Below are 15,958 nucleotides of genomic sequence, written 5' to 3' on the forward strand. Positions count from 1 at the left end.
GATTATAAAGTTGTTACAAAATATTACTCATGGTAATAATTACTTAAATGTTTAAAAGTAATTAAATTATAATTTCGACCCCTTTAACTTTTAATTCATAATTTTAATCTCTATTTTTTTTTGGCAATGTTAGTATCCAGATTTTAAAATTCTAAAATTTTGTATCCAATGATTAATCGTAACTAAAATCAGAAAATGAATATACCAAAATTTCACAAACTGAGAATTATAGAGAACCAAGTAACTTGACTTAATTTAAAAATTAAATCGTCTTTACAAAGAAGGGGACATATTTACTTGTTCAAGTTTTCTCATTTGAAATGAATCTTACATCATCCATAATTTCTCATCTGGTTACTTTCTTCTTGGCTAATGCATGAAACAAATCAATAATTTGTTTAACAGATTATATAAGATATTTTGAGGGTTCATTACAATTTTAATTTCATAATGAAAAAGCTTCGCTGTTAGGAAAATTTGACAGAGATACAACGTGAAGTCAAAAAGGGTGAAAAGTTAAGAGGGCAGAGATGATACAGTGTGTGATTGCCTTTCCACCATCACACACTGCTTAAAAATTGAGCTCCACAAAACTTGTATAAATTAAAAAAGAATAAGAAATGCATCACCTCCAAAATGGAGTACAACAGTGTTTGGAAACAACCATTAGAGCAAGCAAGACATTTCTTATGTTTGCCTTTTGAAACTCAAATCAACATCTCCTCCATCAATCTGCAAACACAGAAACCGTATTTGTACATTAACATAAGGATTTAGCCAGCCAAAGCAACAAAACTTGAGACTTACTGTTTTAGCAAGTTCTTTGGCTTTTTCATCATCGAAACCTAGAGAAGCCAAAATAATTTGTCCTGCTGATTCTTTCTGTGACCAAATTCCTAGAAGCATATGTGTCACGTTTATTTCTCCTCCTTCACCTACATTTTATATCATAATTTTAGTAAATACACAAGACAAAACGAAAAAAATTTGAGTAAGATCATTATGTAGCAAGCTCAACATTGTACAAATGCAACATTACATGGTCATATTGCAAATACATTAGACAAGCAAAACTGGACAAGGCTGAGGCACAAAGTTATAAAACCATTATGGTTAATCATGTTTTTAGTCCCTAAACAGTTTGCAACTTCATTTAAAATTAATTTTCATATTTCAGCATCTTTCTATCAAAAGAGGCACAGCTTTTTTCTACTTGACAATGCAAATGCACCAGTGGATTCATTTCATGCAACAAGTAACTAACAAATGGAAATGTTTGGGAAAGGAAACTCCCAAATGGAACAATGAATCTAGCTTATGATCATTTGTAAAAACCATGCTTACCTGATTTCAGTTTCTCCTGAATAGCCCATTCAAGGGCTAACTGGGCTGGTTCAGTCAAAGGAGGATGTTCAGGGCTGAAATAATACAAGTCAGATTTGCCAAGTAGGTTTAAAGTTTCTTCACGTACTTTGAAAAGTGTAATTCCATTGGCTCTTAAGAATTTAGCAGCTCTACTTGTTCCTGAAAGAAAAACAAAAAATGATTAAGATGGACCAATACATTCATCAGGCCAATGCATCGGTGCCGAGGTTTAAAGTATCTGTAAAGTGTCAGCAATTAAGAATAAAAGAGTGTTTAATATACATATAAAGAGTACTCAGAAGTTCCAACTGTTGCTTATTGGTACAGCTAATAATCCCATGTTGTGAATTCTCGTTGTATTTATTTAGTATCCCATGCTAAATAAAACAACATGTCCCAAGGATCCACACTCTAATCCTTTTTTTTTTGTAAAATAGCCTCATATATAAAATTCCACTAATATATATAACAATCATCTTTTTTTCATATAGTCATTTTTTTTTTCTTTTTAGTCTTATATTCAACTATCATCATTTTTATTTTTACATTATTCCAAAAGTTAAACATAAATAAAATATATAATTTATGCGATCTATTCCATGAAATCATATTCAGGATTTGATATTTAATCACCACTTTATTAAAAAAACATGCAATCTTGGTAGAAGCAAATTTCACTCTTACTATTTGTATATACATTTGGATAATATGTAATAATGATTTCTGTGAATTATATGTATGCATAAATATATACTATGAACGTATCTTAAAATATTGTATCTATCTTTTTTAAGATGAGACGAATAGTCATTTGACATGTATCCGATACTTGTATCATTTCCGTGCATCATAAGGGCATACAAAAGGCACAAGTGCAACATTTAAATTGATTAATTGCTGAAGAAGACAAAAGACCTTTAGGAATTCAAATGGCAGGATCTAGTGCCAAACTTATTTCAACTACGAGAAACGAAGTAGATTCTAGTGCCAAACTTTAAATGGCATATTTGGTTTAGGTTTCACAGAATCTGAAGTTATAGTGACAGCCATGTACATAGTACCAATTTCCCTTCAATAATAATGAAACTATGAAACATGAATACAACCGCTCAAAACGAAGAGGAAGAAGCCACAAGTAAATGATCATCTTCAATGAAAACTTGAGTATGTCTAGAGATATATTAATGTTGAACCCATAACTCATTTGGAAGGATAAAACAGAAAAAGAAATTATAATCCCCCATGACTATTCAAAAAGGATCATTTGCATCTTTACTGATATCCATGCAACACAAGACATGCATGTCTGCGTAACTTTATTCATAAGCACTAAAGAGAAAGAGAAATTAAGAAGTAAAGTAAATTCTATTGTAAATTAAATCAACTTATGCACTAAACATTAATAAAAAAGGTTCATTTAACTTCTCCAAAAAAATCATTTAACTTCTCTTGTAAAGTTGAATACACCTTTACAAAAACAACTTAATTCATTTTACTATCTTAATTTTTATCTCCTATATAAGTGTGAAAAGGTTTAGGCTCAAATCCGCTTTTTATCTCCGTAGTTTCTTCTATGTGCAATCTTGGTCCTAATGAAAAACTAACATATAATCTGATTACCAAAAAAATGCTGAAGTGTTTCCAGTGATAACATATGCGAGAGCTTATGCTGATTTTTGTGATAACAAATCTTATTATTAAAGAAATAACATTGTTAACACACACATGACAACTTACTAGCAGTGAACTAAACGTGCAATTAAAAGATTATGGTGACCAAAATTGCAGCTGTAGAAGCCAAAGTTTATATAAACAAAATTCATTCAAAGATAGAAGCACTAGTTTTCATGGCTATAACTGAAATTGAAAAACACAAATTGCAACAAACCTTCAACCAAAATCCCCATCAGAATAGCCTCGGTTCCCGTGTTGGGAAACTTTATCTTCCTCGCCTCCAATTCTGCCATTGCAAACGATTTTGTAGCCCTCGCCGACCACCTGAACCAAACACAACCCTCAAACACATAAACACACACAACGAACTACCACACTGGAAACGTGAACAAAAGCAGCAACGACAACAAACTTACTTTGGGGTTTTCTCTGGCGCATCAGAAAGGGGTTTCCTGGGAAAACAAAAAAAAAAGGTGGAAACATTGAGCAATCCGAGACGACCCAGAAGGAAATTCGAGAGGCCCATCACCGTGGGAAGGTTTCAGGGGCGTTGGAAGAGAGAGAAACTTACGGGGAGGGGAGGCTAAACGACACCGTTGCTGACGTGGCACGACAGTTGGTGTTGGGGAGGGAACATGATGATGAGGTGGCGCGTTGGAGGGTGATCCTGGTGCCGAAGAGAGAGGTGGGAGGAAGAGTACAGTGGTTGGTGTTGGAATGTGGTGTGGAGTGAGGGAAGAGTTTGGTTAAGGATGGAGAAAGTGTGGGGATGGAAGCCATTGGAAAGAGATGAAGGGAGAACGAAGAAAGAGAGAATGAGGTTTTGAGAAAAGTGGGTAAATTACTTTGTTCACTTTGGTGAAATTGTTGGAAGAGAAAGATCTATCAAATTTGTTTGTGCTATTTTGAAAAACAATATCCTAAGTTTACACTAATTTGTTTATAGTTCTTAAATGGGTTAACAAAACACTAATGCGATATTCTTTGATATTCTTTTGAGTAGATTTGAGAAGATTTGAAGATAAATTTTTTTGTCGTTTATTTGAGTGAATTTGAAAAATAAAAGTTGTGAGAATTAATATAGAATTGTATTGACGTGACAAATTAAAAAAAATTATTTACAAATTCACTCTCGTTTACCTCCAAATTTACTCAAATAAACGATAAAAAAATTTATCTTCAAATCCTGTCAAATCCTTTCAAATCTACTCAAAAGATAAGAGCCTAACAATTTTAAGTTTCATACACAATTTATGAGATTATAACTGCTTTGCTTGTAAGTTAATAACCATAAAAAAATTTGAAATTTATTTATGTTATTATTTTATAAAACGCTTTTCAAGAATACCAAACTTAAAATAACTAAATTAGAATTTGTTATTAGAATTATGAAAATCGTTAAAATTACTTTCACATCGAACTCACATCGGTTAATAAAATTATATTTAAAATAATTAAATTTAGTTTATTTTGTTTGAAGTATTTTCGAATATTTTATTAAAGTTAATATGATTGAAGATTTAAATGATAATATTAAGTATTTTAGCTTTGGGATGCTCTCACAAATAATCAAATTTCTATCATATGTATGAAGAATGAAGATGTCTCTAATAATTATGATGTAGAATATGATATTTGTAAATGTATGCTTGATAGTATATGATAAAATTAGAGACCTCAAATTCACATTTCACTTTCTTTATTATTGTTTCTTATTTTTCAGAAAATAATTTTTTTTAACTTCTTGGCATTTTCATGATTTTAATCAATCCAATATATGCTTGAGAGTACAAAATGACGCTGAAGCAATTTAAATTCACATTCCACATTAGGGTGTTGCTCCCTCCACCACCACCTCTTACTTGTTCCATCTCTCTAATTTATCTTATTTTCAAAACTACCCTTTGTTTTAACTTTTTTACTTTTCACTTTTTCGAATTTTTTAAAATATTTCAAAACCCTAACTTACCTCTCACTTTCACTCCCTGCACCCCACCACCACACCACATCTTTCACTCTTCTTCTCTTTCTATCTCTGTTCAAGGTTTTATTCTTCATTCTCTTTCTTTTTCTTTCAACCTTCTCTTCCCCACTTCTCTTTCCCTTTGCTTCCTTCCATTGTTGTTGTCGATTCATGGTGTGGAGAAGCGTAGATCTAGCGGTGAATCTGGTTTTTCATCTCCATCCCAGGTAAGTTTAGATCTGTTTATCATGTATTGGTGTTATACTTGGTTGTCTCTCAGAACCGCGAAGGCCAAAACGGATGTGAGATATTCGTTTGGCCTTAAACGAATGTCAACATATGTTTCACCTTAAACGGATGTTGACATTCGCTGAAGGATGACATTCGTTTAAAGTTTAAATCTTTATTTTAGGGTTTATTTGATTACACACCTGGACGAAACACCACTGCAACCTTCAAGTACCGACACACCACCAAGACCGACTCCTGGCATTGGATTGATTCCTTCCACCACCACTAACCTTTGCAACCTCCCACGCACACCACATAATGAAATTCTATTGCAGTCTCACATAGCACAATGAATGAGAGGAAGAAGTTCAACGTTAAAGAGAAAGAACAGATTGTGTGTTTGCCACTGGATCTAGGGTACCAAGTATATGTCACTAAAATGAGTTAGGAGTGGGTAAAAATTCAAAAGTATTAACCCTAAAAATAAAATTTTACTTAAGGGCAAAACAGTAATGAAGAAGTAGAGGGAGTAAGGAGTGGTGGTGTAGGTAACAACACCCTTCACATTATCGTAGTTTCTTTCAATCAACATAATCGATTATGGATAAAAATATCAACAAGGAGATTAATATTTTTTTAGTGTCGTAGTTCAGTTTTTAATTTACCTGTGTAACATGATTTTTGCAGAAGTTGAAAATCGATTACCGGCAAGCTAAATTCTGACTTGTTTTTTCAGTGATTCTTGTCCATAGTAATTTTTTGGTGGATTACATCAATTATAATGCGATAAACACATGGGATAGGTTACATTATAATCAAATCACATGTTTTGAGGATTAGATTCTTAAGTACAAAGGATAGAGCCTCCTTATAAACTACACATTTTGACTTTGAAGTAAATTCTCAATTTAATAACTAGTATTAAAATTAAAGTCACCCGTTTAATTTAAAAAAAAAACAATTGATATATGGGATTATTAAGATACGCCATTTATCTTACAACAAAATTTAGGTAAGTTAATTCATGAACCATGACATGTGAATAACTATACCCTTATATATAAATAAGCATGATAATTAAATTATTATATTAAATTATGTAAAACATGTTATTATAACTAGAAATGGTAAAATTATGGATGACTATAGTGAGACAAGCACGAACATACTTTTTTTTTAATTTTTTAAAGGAAAAGGTTTTTTTGTCAATTTTTTTACAATAGATTACGTGGTAGCTCATGTTTGGTCTATTTTAAATATACGGACAAATAAAATAGTGACACATAGTCTATTGTCAAAAAGTTGTTAAAATATTATAGTCTTTTTTCAAAACATTATTTTATTTCTTTCTCGCACATTCTTTGATTCCTTTTTTAAATAGCTTTCGGTCTCTTCCTTCTTCTTCTCTTCGTTTTTTCATGATTTAATACATCATTTGGTCCCTACTTTTGGGGGTTTGGTTCAAAATGGTCCTACTTTTTGAAAGAGTTCAGTAAGGTCCCATATTTTGTTTAAAAATGTTCAATTCGATCTTTTTCGTGGATGCCGTTAAAAACATAACGGTGTTGATGCCATTGTGGTCAAATCTAAGTGAGGTGTTATGTTGGAGGATTACGTGGCACTTTGAAGTGAAGTATGAGTTCTTTTATTAAAATAAAAGAAAATTTCAATCTAAAACCCTAACGTTTTAAGAATCCTAAAGTGGAAATTAGAATTAGAAACCCTAAATTGGGGAAAAATCCCTAATCTTTTTATGCATTTTTGCCTTCCTTCCTTCTTCACCAACAGTGCGTCGTACATCGAACATGGCTAATCCTTTCACACTTTTTCACCCAATGATCCATGGGTTTTTCCTCTCTCTATCGTGGGTTTCATAAAACCCCAATCTTGATCCCTTTTCTGGTACGTCGCCATGTTTTCTATCGTGGAGCTCTCGCAAGCAGTGGTGATAATTAGAAACACAATGATTTTTGGTTGGGTTCGAAGTGATGGTGGTTTTGATTATGGTTTTCTTACAGGTTTGGCGAGACACTCTATTTCTTCTTTTCCCTAACAGAAGCTCCCTTATACATTCACAGCGGAGCTCTGTTTCAGGTAGTGACGTTCCCTTGTTAGTGGTCTACGTTGGAGTCGTGGTGGCTGTCTTCGAAAAGCACTTGCGACGGTGGCACCTTCGTAATGAAGGGTCGTTCTTTCAACAACAATCACTCTGGACAACTTCGGGGTGATTTACGATAGAGTCGCGATAGTGAAGCTCGTGAGCGACAACGACTCAAACACATCTTTCTTCTCAAGATTTGGTGGATTTGCACCGGTGGGGTTGCTTGCAACAAAGTGATGGAGATCCTGATGAACAAATATGGGTTTGGGTATAGATTGGAATTTTCTTTGATTTTAATAAAAGAACCCACACTTTAACTTTACAGTGCCACGTAATCATCCAACATAACACCTCACTCAGATTTGGCCACAGTGGCATCAATACTGTTATGTTTTTAACGGCGTCCACAAAAAAGACCGAATTGAACATTTTAAAACAAAATATTAGACGTTACTGAACTTTTTCAAAAGGTAGGACCATTTTGAACCAACCTCCCAAAAATAGGGACCAAATGATGTATTAAACCTTTTTTCATTTATGTCTTATGTTCATCTATTTCTTTATAAACATTTTTGAGTGATCAATTTCTTCTTTTTTAATTAAGTTTAATTTTTTTGAACAATGTTTTTTCCATCGTATACTACTAAACAATATATTTATATTTTTTAAATAGATCAAAGGTGATTAATTTATATTATAAAAATTGTGATAAATAATAGAATAATTTATTATTTTTTCAATAGAAAAACTTGTAATAAAGATAAAAATATACAACTACACATGAGAAAATTCAAAAAATCCAAAACTTGAAGAAAATAATAATAAAAAATTCTAAAATCCATAGCCTTGTATATAATGAGTTTGAAATCTTAAATAATCTTATCAAAATTTGATTAAAAAGACTAAATTCATACATTTCTAAAAATAACAAACTAAATAAATAAATTTAAATTTTTACTGAAAAATAAATAACTAAATACATATTTAACTCTATATAGAATAACTCTTTAAAGATCGCTTTATACATTTCAAAGTTATAAGTAAGTTAGTATGATATTAGACTTTTTAAAGTCAGTTTTAAACTGATTAATGATAGTAGATAAATTAAAACAAATGTCTATAAATTCTAAGATATTATAAAAAACAATTATCTTACACTTTGAACCAATTGGTAAGTAACACATCGTTAGACCGTTCGCTTAATGTTAACCGAATGATCCATACAATACAATCTACTCTCACGAATAAAGAGGTAAAGACATAATTAAGAAATATTTGGCCATGATTAGATTGCAATTGGGCCTACACTAATCAAAAGCCCACATATAAACCTATTCATACAAAAGTAAGACAAATAGATATATGATTGCATTTATTATGTATTTAACACTGAATAGTAATAAACCTACAGTAACTTAAAACTAATTTGAGCGTCAGAGTATCTTTATAAGTACCCACCGCTCGGATTTGAATCATACCGAATCGAGAATAGAAAGTTTGAGAGATATTTAGAAGACTCGAAGAAACCCTTATGTTAAATAATCAAGATAAATCGTGGAAGTGTGTATCTCGACCCTAACATACTGGAACATTTTAACATAATGAAACAATTATATATTTAAAAAAATTAAAAATAATATATGTATATATATATTATATTAATAGATCTAGAAAAGATAAAAGATATTATTCAATTTGTATCTTCATTATAAATAGAAATGTAGTTCACAAATTTTAACAATAAATTCTCTGACCTAAAAGTGACATCCATTTTAAACTAGAATGCTAATAAAAAACAAATGTACATGAACGTGAATAATATATACGATTATTAAATTTATCTTTTGGTAACAAACTATTAATATTAGTTAAATTAATCACAATTCGATGAATTACTTGAACATTGAGTTAAATCTCTGAACTATTGTTTACAATTGAGTTTTATAACTTGTTTTTATGTTTTAAATGAGGATTATCTTTGCATTAGGAATTTCCACACATGCCAAATTCAGTATTTTTACTCTTAGCGCCTCTTTAATCAAACCCACGTATCTGACTCAATTAATTTTTGATCATATTAAAAATAAATAAAACAGTTTAGAAGAAAAAAATAAATAGTTAAAGAATAAAAAAGAAATAGTTTATTCATAAAAGAAAAATACACTTTAATATACATAACTTTTCTATATTTATATAACATTATTTCTTTTTTACTTTTTATTTTCTTCTAAATATAAAAATTCACCTTTTTTATAACTATTGTATCATGTCTAAAATAAATATAAATGTATGTTACTTATCGTTATTTATCATAAAAATAATAATTTATTTATATACAGAAAATAATAATAAAAACAAAATCAAAACTACTGTAACCGCTCTTCAACGGTTTTCCTTCCTCAAACGGCTACATTCTCTCTCTTTTCTCTCTTCCTATTTTTTCATTTCTCACCCCATTTCAAAATTTCACAAGAGCTGCATTTTTCTGGGAAACCCTTTTTCATTTTATCGGGAAAACCGATCCCCCTTTCTTGCCAGGGGGGGTTTCTAGACCAAAGGCAATTCACCAATCCCTTTCAATCACAGGTGAAGATTAAGATCCTTTACTATAATATTAGTAAAGCTCTCATTTTTGCTTTTCTGGGATCCCTCAAAAGCATATTCTGTTCGTGAGGAAGGTGTAACGATAAAGTTTCTAATCTGGGTTTCACCAATCAAGAAAAAAAAAATCAACCTAAATTTAGTATCTTACTTTGAAGATCTGTGTCCTTCACATCCTAGGTTATTGACACCACAGCTTTCCTGTTTAATCTGTTTAGCGTATGTGCTATGACATTCTTTTCTGGACAATTGTGCATTTGGTTACAATATTTTCGCTAATAAATAATGTTAGTAGCAGAAAGCTACGTGCCTGCTTTGAAACATTTTATGCTCAGTTTTGATTGAATCTCTGGGGTTCAATCAATCGTGTTTGATTATATATTTTTTTTCTCTGGGGATGTTGGATTCATTAAAATGATGTTACATATTATAGGTCCAACACTTGAGTTACGTGGTAAAATGATGGAATGGAACCATATCGTCAATAATTAATTTTTCAGCAACAAACGTATTCGGATGCACTGGCAGTAACGTGGCATTTTTAATTTATCTATTATTGTGGTTTGTTCCAAGCCTTGGAGGCCTAATTCTAAGATAATGGTGTGGGTTTAATGTTTAAGAGGGATAATTGTTTAGTAAAGAGACAGTAGATGAATTAAGTATGGGAATTTGATATTTAGCAACTCGTGCATTGTGTCATTGTTTCACTGATTTACCATATAGTTGAGCCTTGACCAGATGGGCCCCCAATGGCTAACCTTTATTCATTGGCGGTAGGCTTTTTTGACATAAACTAAAATCTTTAATGTTTCTTGTAGCAACAATAGTGTGTTTTTTTTTCCAGTGAGAATCTCACCACAATATGGGCATGCTGTCATTTAAAGTGACAATTCTATATTGAAACTTGATCTTAGATCGTGACTTGTTTTGAAAGATTGACCATGGATTTTAAGTCTGTTACAAGTATTCTTAATTTCTACTTTCATGACACATGAATTTGGAATGATTGTTTCTCAAGTTTATGTTCTTTTGGCCTTTTGGGGAACAATGGTTTTTACAGTTTTTTCGCTGTCGGTAGATACAAGTGATCCAAAATGGCTAGACATCAAAAGGGTCTTCTTTTACAATCCAATACAACATGTGAATCTCTTCTTAACGAACTTCAGGTATACATTAAATTTTGCTGCAACTTATCTGTAATGCTCCCTCTGCCCCACTGGCCAAATAAAATAATGTGTGGAAAACTGAAGAACTCCTATTGTTTGTCTTGGCTAATTTTTCACAATAGATAATATGGAATGAAGTCGGGGAGTCTGAGACTGAAAAAGATAGAATGTTGTATGAGCTTGAAGAAGAGTGTGTAGAAGTATATAGAAGAAAGGTAGATAAAGCTAATCGGTCTAGAGCTCAACTAAGGCAGGAGATTGCTGATTCCGAGGCAGAGCTTGCATGTATCTGCTCAACAATGGGAGAGCGACCTGTGCATTTTAGACAGGTTGGATTTTATGAATCACCAATTTTTTTAATTTTATTTTAGGGCTTGTATGTGTATTGGTTAAATAAAGTGGAGAGAAGAACTTAAGGAAAATGAAACTGCATGTAGTGTTGAATTTTTTTAGAAGTGATTGCATAAGATGTATTAATGAAGTTTGTTGGTTACCAATAAAAGCTCTTGTACAAATTTATATCTAAATTGTTGTCAATGAGTAACTATTTGCCAAACGTAGCTGTTTAGTTGAGAGGGGTCCTAGGATTCTCGTTAAAATTAACGTACCTTGTAGTTTTCTTAGTAGTTCCAACTTCCAAGCCCAGGTAAAGCAGGAAGAATTTATTTTGGGTCCTTAGTAGCCTACGTAAGACTTGTCACTATACCTGACATGAATCACTCATGACAATTTGTTTTTGTATAGTTTTCTTGGATGTTATATTCATGACCTTAACAGTTAAGGTTATTTCGTTATCCAGTTGATCTACTAAGAAGAAGATTGGTTCGTTCTTGTCTTTCATATTTTTCTAGTTTGACAAAAATGCTGGAAGCTTAAAGGAAGAGCTGGCAAGAGTTCACCCAGAGCTGGAGGAAATGCGGAAAAGGAAGTTTGAGCGTAGAAATCAATTTATAGAAGTTCAAGAACAGATTCAAAGCATCTCAAATGAGATTTGTAGTACAGGAGAATATATTACTGCTGTTGTAGATGAAACTGATTTGTCATTGAGAAAGCTTGAAGAATTACACAGAGAGCTCCTTGCACTTCAGAAAGAGAAGGTCAATAATATACTTATAGTTTATCTCTATCTGGGTTGTATTTGTGTGTGTGTGTGTTTGAAGATAGACCAATTTGAACAATCACATATTATTCTTTGTTATTTTTCGTGCAGAGTGAACGCCTCAAGAAGGTTCAAGACCAAATATGTACCTTGAATTCTCTCTGTTCAGTGCTTGGTTTGGACTTCAAGCAGACAGTCAGTGGAGTCCATCCTAGCTTAGGAATTTCAGAAGGTCCTAGGAGTGTCAATAGTGAAACCATAAATCAATTGGCTATTGCCATACAAGAATTGCGAAAAGTTAAACTGCAGAGAATGCAAAGGGTAAACACTGGCAGTTTGTAGATCTAATTTTGATATGAAACATTACTTTGTGTTTATAATTTGATGTTATTTTCTCTGGTTGATAATTAACTTGATTATTGTCTGGCAGCTTCAAGATCTAGCTTCAACAATGTTGGAGCTCTGGAATTTGATGGATACGCCTGTTGAAGAGCAACAGATGTTTCAGAATGTTACTTGTAATATCGCTGCTTCAGAAGATGAAGTAACTGAACCAAACAGCTTGTCTGAGAACTTCATCAACTATGTGAGTTATAGTTACTGGATAAATAAGGACTGGTTTTCTTGATCTGTGCGGTTCAGATTTCCTGTAGAAGTAATATTTTCATGCAGGTCGAGGCAGAAGTATCCAGGTTGGAAGAGTTAAAATCAAGCAAAATGAAAGAGCTTGTTTTGAGGAAAAGAGCAGAGCTAGAGGAGATTTGTCATAAGACTCATTTGATTCCAAAAATTGATAGTGCAGTGGAACAAGCTGTTGAAGCGATAGAATCTGGTAAGTTCCGTATGAGAAACATCTGAATGAGCGCAATTGTTTCCTCAGCAAACTAAAGTCTGCATCTTCCTTTCTTTATCAGGAGTGGTAGACCCAGCTTGTGTGCTTGAACAGCTTGAACTTCAGATTGCCTCTGCAAAAGAGGAAGCTTTTGTCAGAAAAGAAATACTTGAAAAAGTTGAGAAATGGTTAGCAGCACGTGAAGAAGAATCTTGGCTTGAGGAGTACAACATGGTTTGTTTTTTTTACTTTCACCATCTCTGTTGGTATTAACATTGAGTGGTAATTTGGACTGTTGGATGGATAATAGTTCGATGTTCATAAAAAGAAAGTTTTTCATCTTTTTTTTTTCAATGATTTTTTTTAAAAATTACTTTTTCTTTTTGGAATGTTTAGGTTTAAGGTTTTCAAAAGATTTCTGATTATTTTGTGAGTAGCTTGTGAAAAAAGCTATGATTATAACTATCTTTCAAATAAAAGAACTTTTTATAATTGCAATAAAAAAAACTTCATATAAGATCTCTAAAAAGCACAAATAAATGGCTCCTAAATGGTGTACACGGATTCCCCTTCCCATATCTATCACACTTAACAATTTGTTAATTTTATTGTCATCTTGTTTCTTCCAGGATGAAAATCGATACAATGCTGGGAAAGGTTCTCATCTTACTCTCAAGCGAGCGGAGAAAGCCCGTGCCTTGGTCAGCAAACTACCAGGTATTAGATCTTGATTGCTTCTTTGTCAGCCATGTTGCTTTGCTATTGGACCTTTGACCATCTTAAGGATACTGAATAGAAACACAACTTTACTTTTCCATGCCTTGATGTTTGTTTTATGCATAATGTCTTTTTCATTTCCTTTTGTTTGCATGCAGCAATGGTAGAGGCTTTAACTTCAAAAACTATAGCATGGGAAAAAGACAAAGGCATTGAGTTCACATATGATGGTGTAAGTACCCTCACCATAGAAATCATCGGAGGTCATCTTCGTGTCTTGTTGTTCAGCAAGTCTATTATTTCAAACTAATTTTTGTTGTACGTGACTTTCTAGACCTGTCTGATCTCTATGCTTGAGAACTACTCGCTATCACGGCAAGAGAAGGAGCAAGAACGTCGTAGGCAGCGGGTATATGGACCACTTGTTGCATTTAAGATTCTTTAATATAAGTTCTGTAGTTATAAAAAAACACCCTGATTTTTGTCTGAGTTTAAAATCCTGGCAACATTTTATGGTTTGTCTTTATTTTTCTTCACAACCTACACACTCATTTGACACTGTTTTTATTAATGGGAGAGTTGGAATACATGTATCAAATGAGTGTAAAAGTGTCTCAAACTAATTTTATTCTTATGTATCTGTTTCAGGAACTGAAGAAACTTCAGGGACAAATGACAGCGGAAAAGGAAGTACTCTATGGGTCAAAGGTAAGCCCTTCAAAGGCCCAGAGTGCAAAAAAGACACCTAGAGCTGGAAGCGCAGCATGTAGAAAAATCTCCCTTGGATGTCAGACACCAAAATCTGATTCGAAACCTTATCAGTCACAGTCATCCTTCATAAAGAGGACAGATAAAGCCCACCAAAATGATCGACTAAATAATCTGGATGATGATGTTTCATATTTATCATCAGGTAGTTAACTTCTCTTATACTCGGCCCCTCCAGTGTTTCATGCATCATGGCTTGCAGATTTCTCACTGTAAGGGTTTGCTTCCTGTTTGGTTGAAAGGAAAAAACATGACGTACCATTTTTCATTCTTTTAATTTTCTTCTCAAAATGAAAGCCTCCATCAATTTAGTTAACATGCCTACTTGCCATCTAAAATGCAACAATAGATTGTTGGATACCTGCTTATGTTTCCTTTGGTTTTAGAAGAAGATTCTCCATCGGATTCCCCGAAGTACTATTGATGACGATGGCTTTTTGGTAAAGGCTGTATGTGGCACCAAGGAATGGTTTAGAAATTTTTTATTCGTTTGATGTTGAAGGTGGAGGCCAAAGCCACATCTCAGCTGGTTGATTTTCCCATAATTTCTAGCTGGTATTATCGAGCATTCCTTTGCTGTTTGTGTTTCATATAATCTGCAGAAAAAACATACGTACATACTTAACGATTTTCTGTGTGACATTCATGCATTTAGAACTCACCACTCATTTTGTTGTTCTTATGTTATAGCTAGAAGAGGACTTGATACTGCTGGTGTTCCTATGAAAAAATTCTCTACTGGTGCTGTAAGTGTTCGTGAAATGGAATCTCCTTCTACACGCCAACCTTTTTCTCCCATCTCTTTAACGGTATCATCGAAAGCTAATGATGCAAATGCTGTAGACGATATACAGAACAAGAAGTTGCCGAACACATTAGTAGTTAGCAATTTTCCATCCATCACTACTACATCAAAGACAACCACAGTGGTGGATGAAGAAAATAGAACTCCTATGAATACGTCCATGACTCCAACCCCTGCCGCAGTTCCTTATTGAGAAGAGACCGAATACTCCTTTGAGGAAAGAAGGCTCGGTTGGTTTGTTTGGTTTTCCAGATTACATAGTATTACACTGTTATTGTAATTACCTGTAAATGATAATCTCAAGTCAAATGTGGCTTCCCGATTATGTACATAGTCTTAAGAAGGGGGCTTGGCCTGTGTTGTGGAAAGTACATACTAATGATAAATTTTGCAATCTAATCTGATTTTCTTTTTTCACAGATAACTGTTTCATCTCAACCAAAACCTGCCCTTATGTTCCCAGATGTACTCTTCTTGCTGATTTGATGAAATCCACTTTAAATAAAGAACACAAAGTTAAATGAAGATAACTACAAAATCTGAGATATGCGTGGGAGATCTCATTCACCTTAATCACGAAATCTGATAAAGTCAACTTTTTTAATTAGGATAAGAGAAAATTCTATATATATATAT

At 32.9% G+C, this 15,958-nt stretch overlaps 2 protein-coding genes across 4 annotated transcripts; one reads left to right on the top strand and one right to left on the bottom strand.

Moving 5' to 3' along the window:
- Positions 1–494: 494 nt before the first annotated feature.
- LOC124828478 (ATP-dependent Clp protease ATP-binding subunit CLPT1, chloroplastic-like) lies at positions 495–3,897 on the bottom strand. The gene is made up of 6 exons (XM_088111482.1): positions 3,611–3,897; positions 3,456–3,491; positions 3,254–3,363; positions 1,345–1,524; positions 808–935; positions 495–732 (listed from the first exon to the last, which is right to left on the bottom strand). Exons 1-6 carry the CDS (start codon positions 3,817–3,819, stop codon positions 688–690), a joined length of 708 nt encoding a protein of 235 aa, XP_087967608.1. The 5' UTR covers positions 3,820–3,897; the 3' UTR covers positions 495–687.
- Positions 3,898–9,790: 5,893 nt separating this feature from the next.
- On the top strand, positions 9,791–15,721 carry PLE (Microtubule associated protein (MAP65/ASE1) family protein). Of its 3 annotated transcripts, XR_015785675.1 has the most exons (14): positions 9,791–9,920; positions 10,996–11,101; positions 11,224–11,430; positions 11,953–12,198; positions 12,312–12,521; positions 12,631–12,786; positions 12,873–13,032; positions 13,115–13,266; positions 13,662–13,749; positions 13,908–13,981; positions 14,084–14,158; positions 14,398–14,662; positions 14,904–15,072; positions 15,208–15,344. XR_015785675.1 is itself a non-coding variant. In XM_088111939.1 (13 exons), exons 2-13 carry the CDS (start codon positions 11,030–11,032, stop codon positions 15,513–15,515), a joined length of 2,013 nt encoding a protein of 670 aa, XP_087968065.1. In that variant the 5' UTR covers positions 9,791–9,920; positions 10,996–11,029; the 3' UTR covers positions 15,516–15,721. The 3 variants fall into 3 exon arrangements, 2 of the variants coding, with proteins under 2 accessions (XP_087968065.1, XP_087968066.1); XM_088111939.1 differs by lacking the exon at positions 14,904–15,072 and having other exon boundaries at positions 15,208–15,721; XM_088111940.1 differs by having other exon boundaries at positions 14,904–15,346.
- Positions 15,722–15,958: the final 237 nt, after the last annotated feature.

The sequence above is a fragment of the Vigna umbellata genome, chromosome 4 (genome assembly GCF_029865625.1).
Source record: "Vigna umbellata cultivar VRB3 chromosome 4, Vumbellata_1.0, whole genome shotgun sequence".
NCBI classification, from domain to species: Eukaryota; Viridiplantae; Streptophyta; class Magnoliopsida; order Fabales; family Fabaceae; genus Vigna; species Vigna umbellata.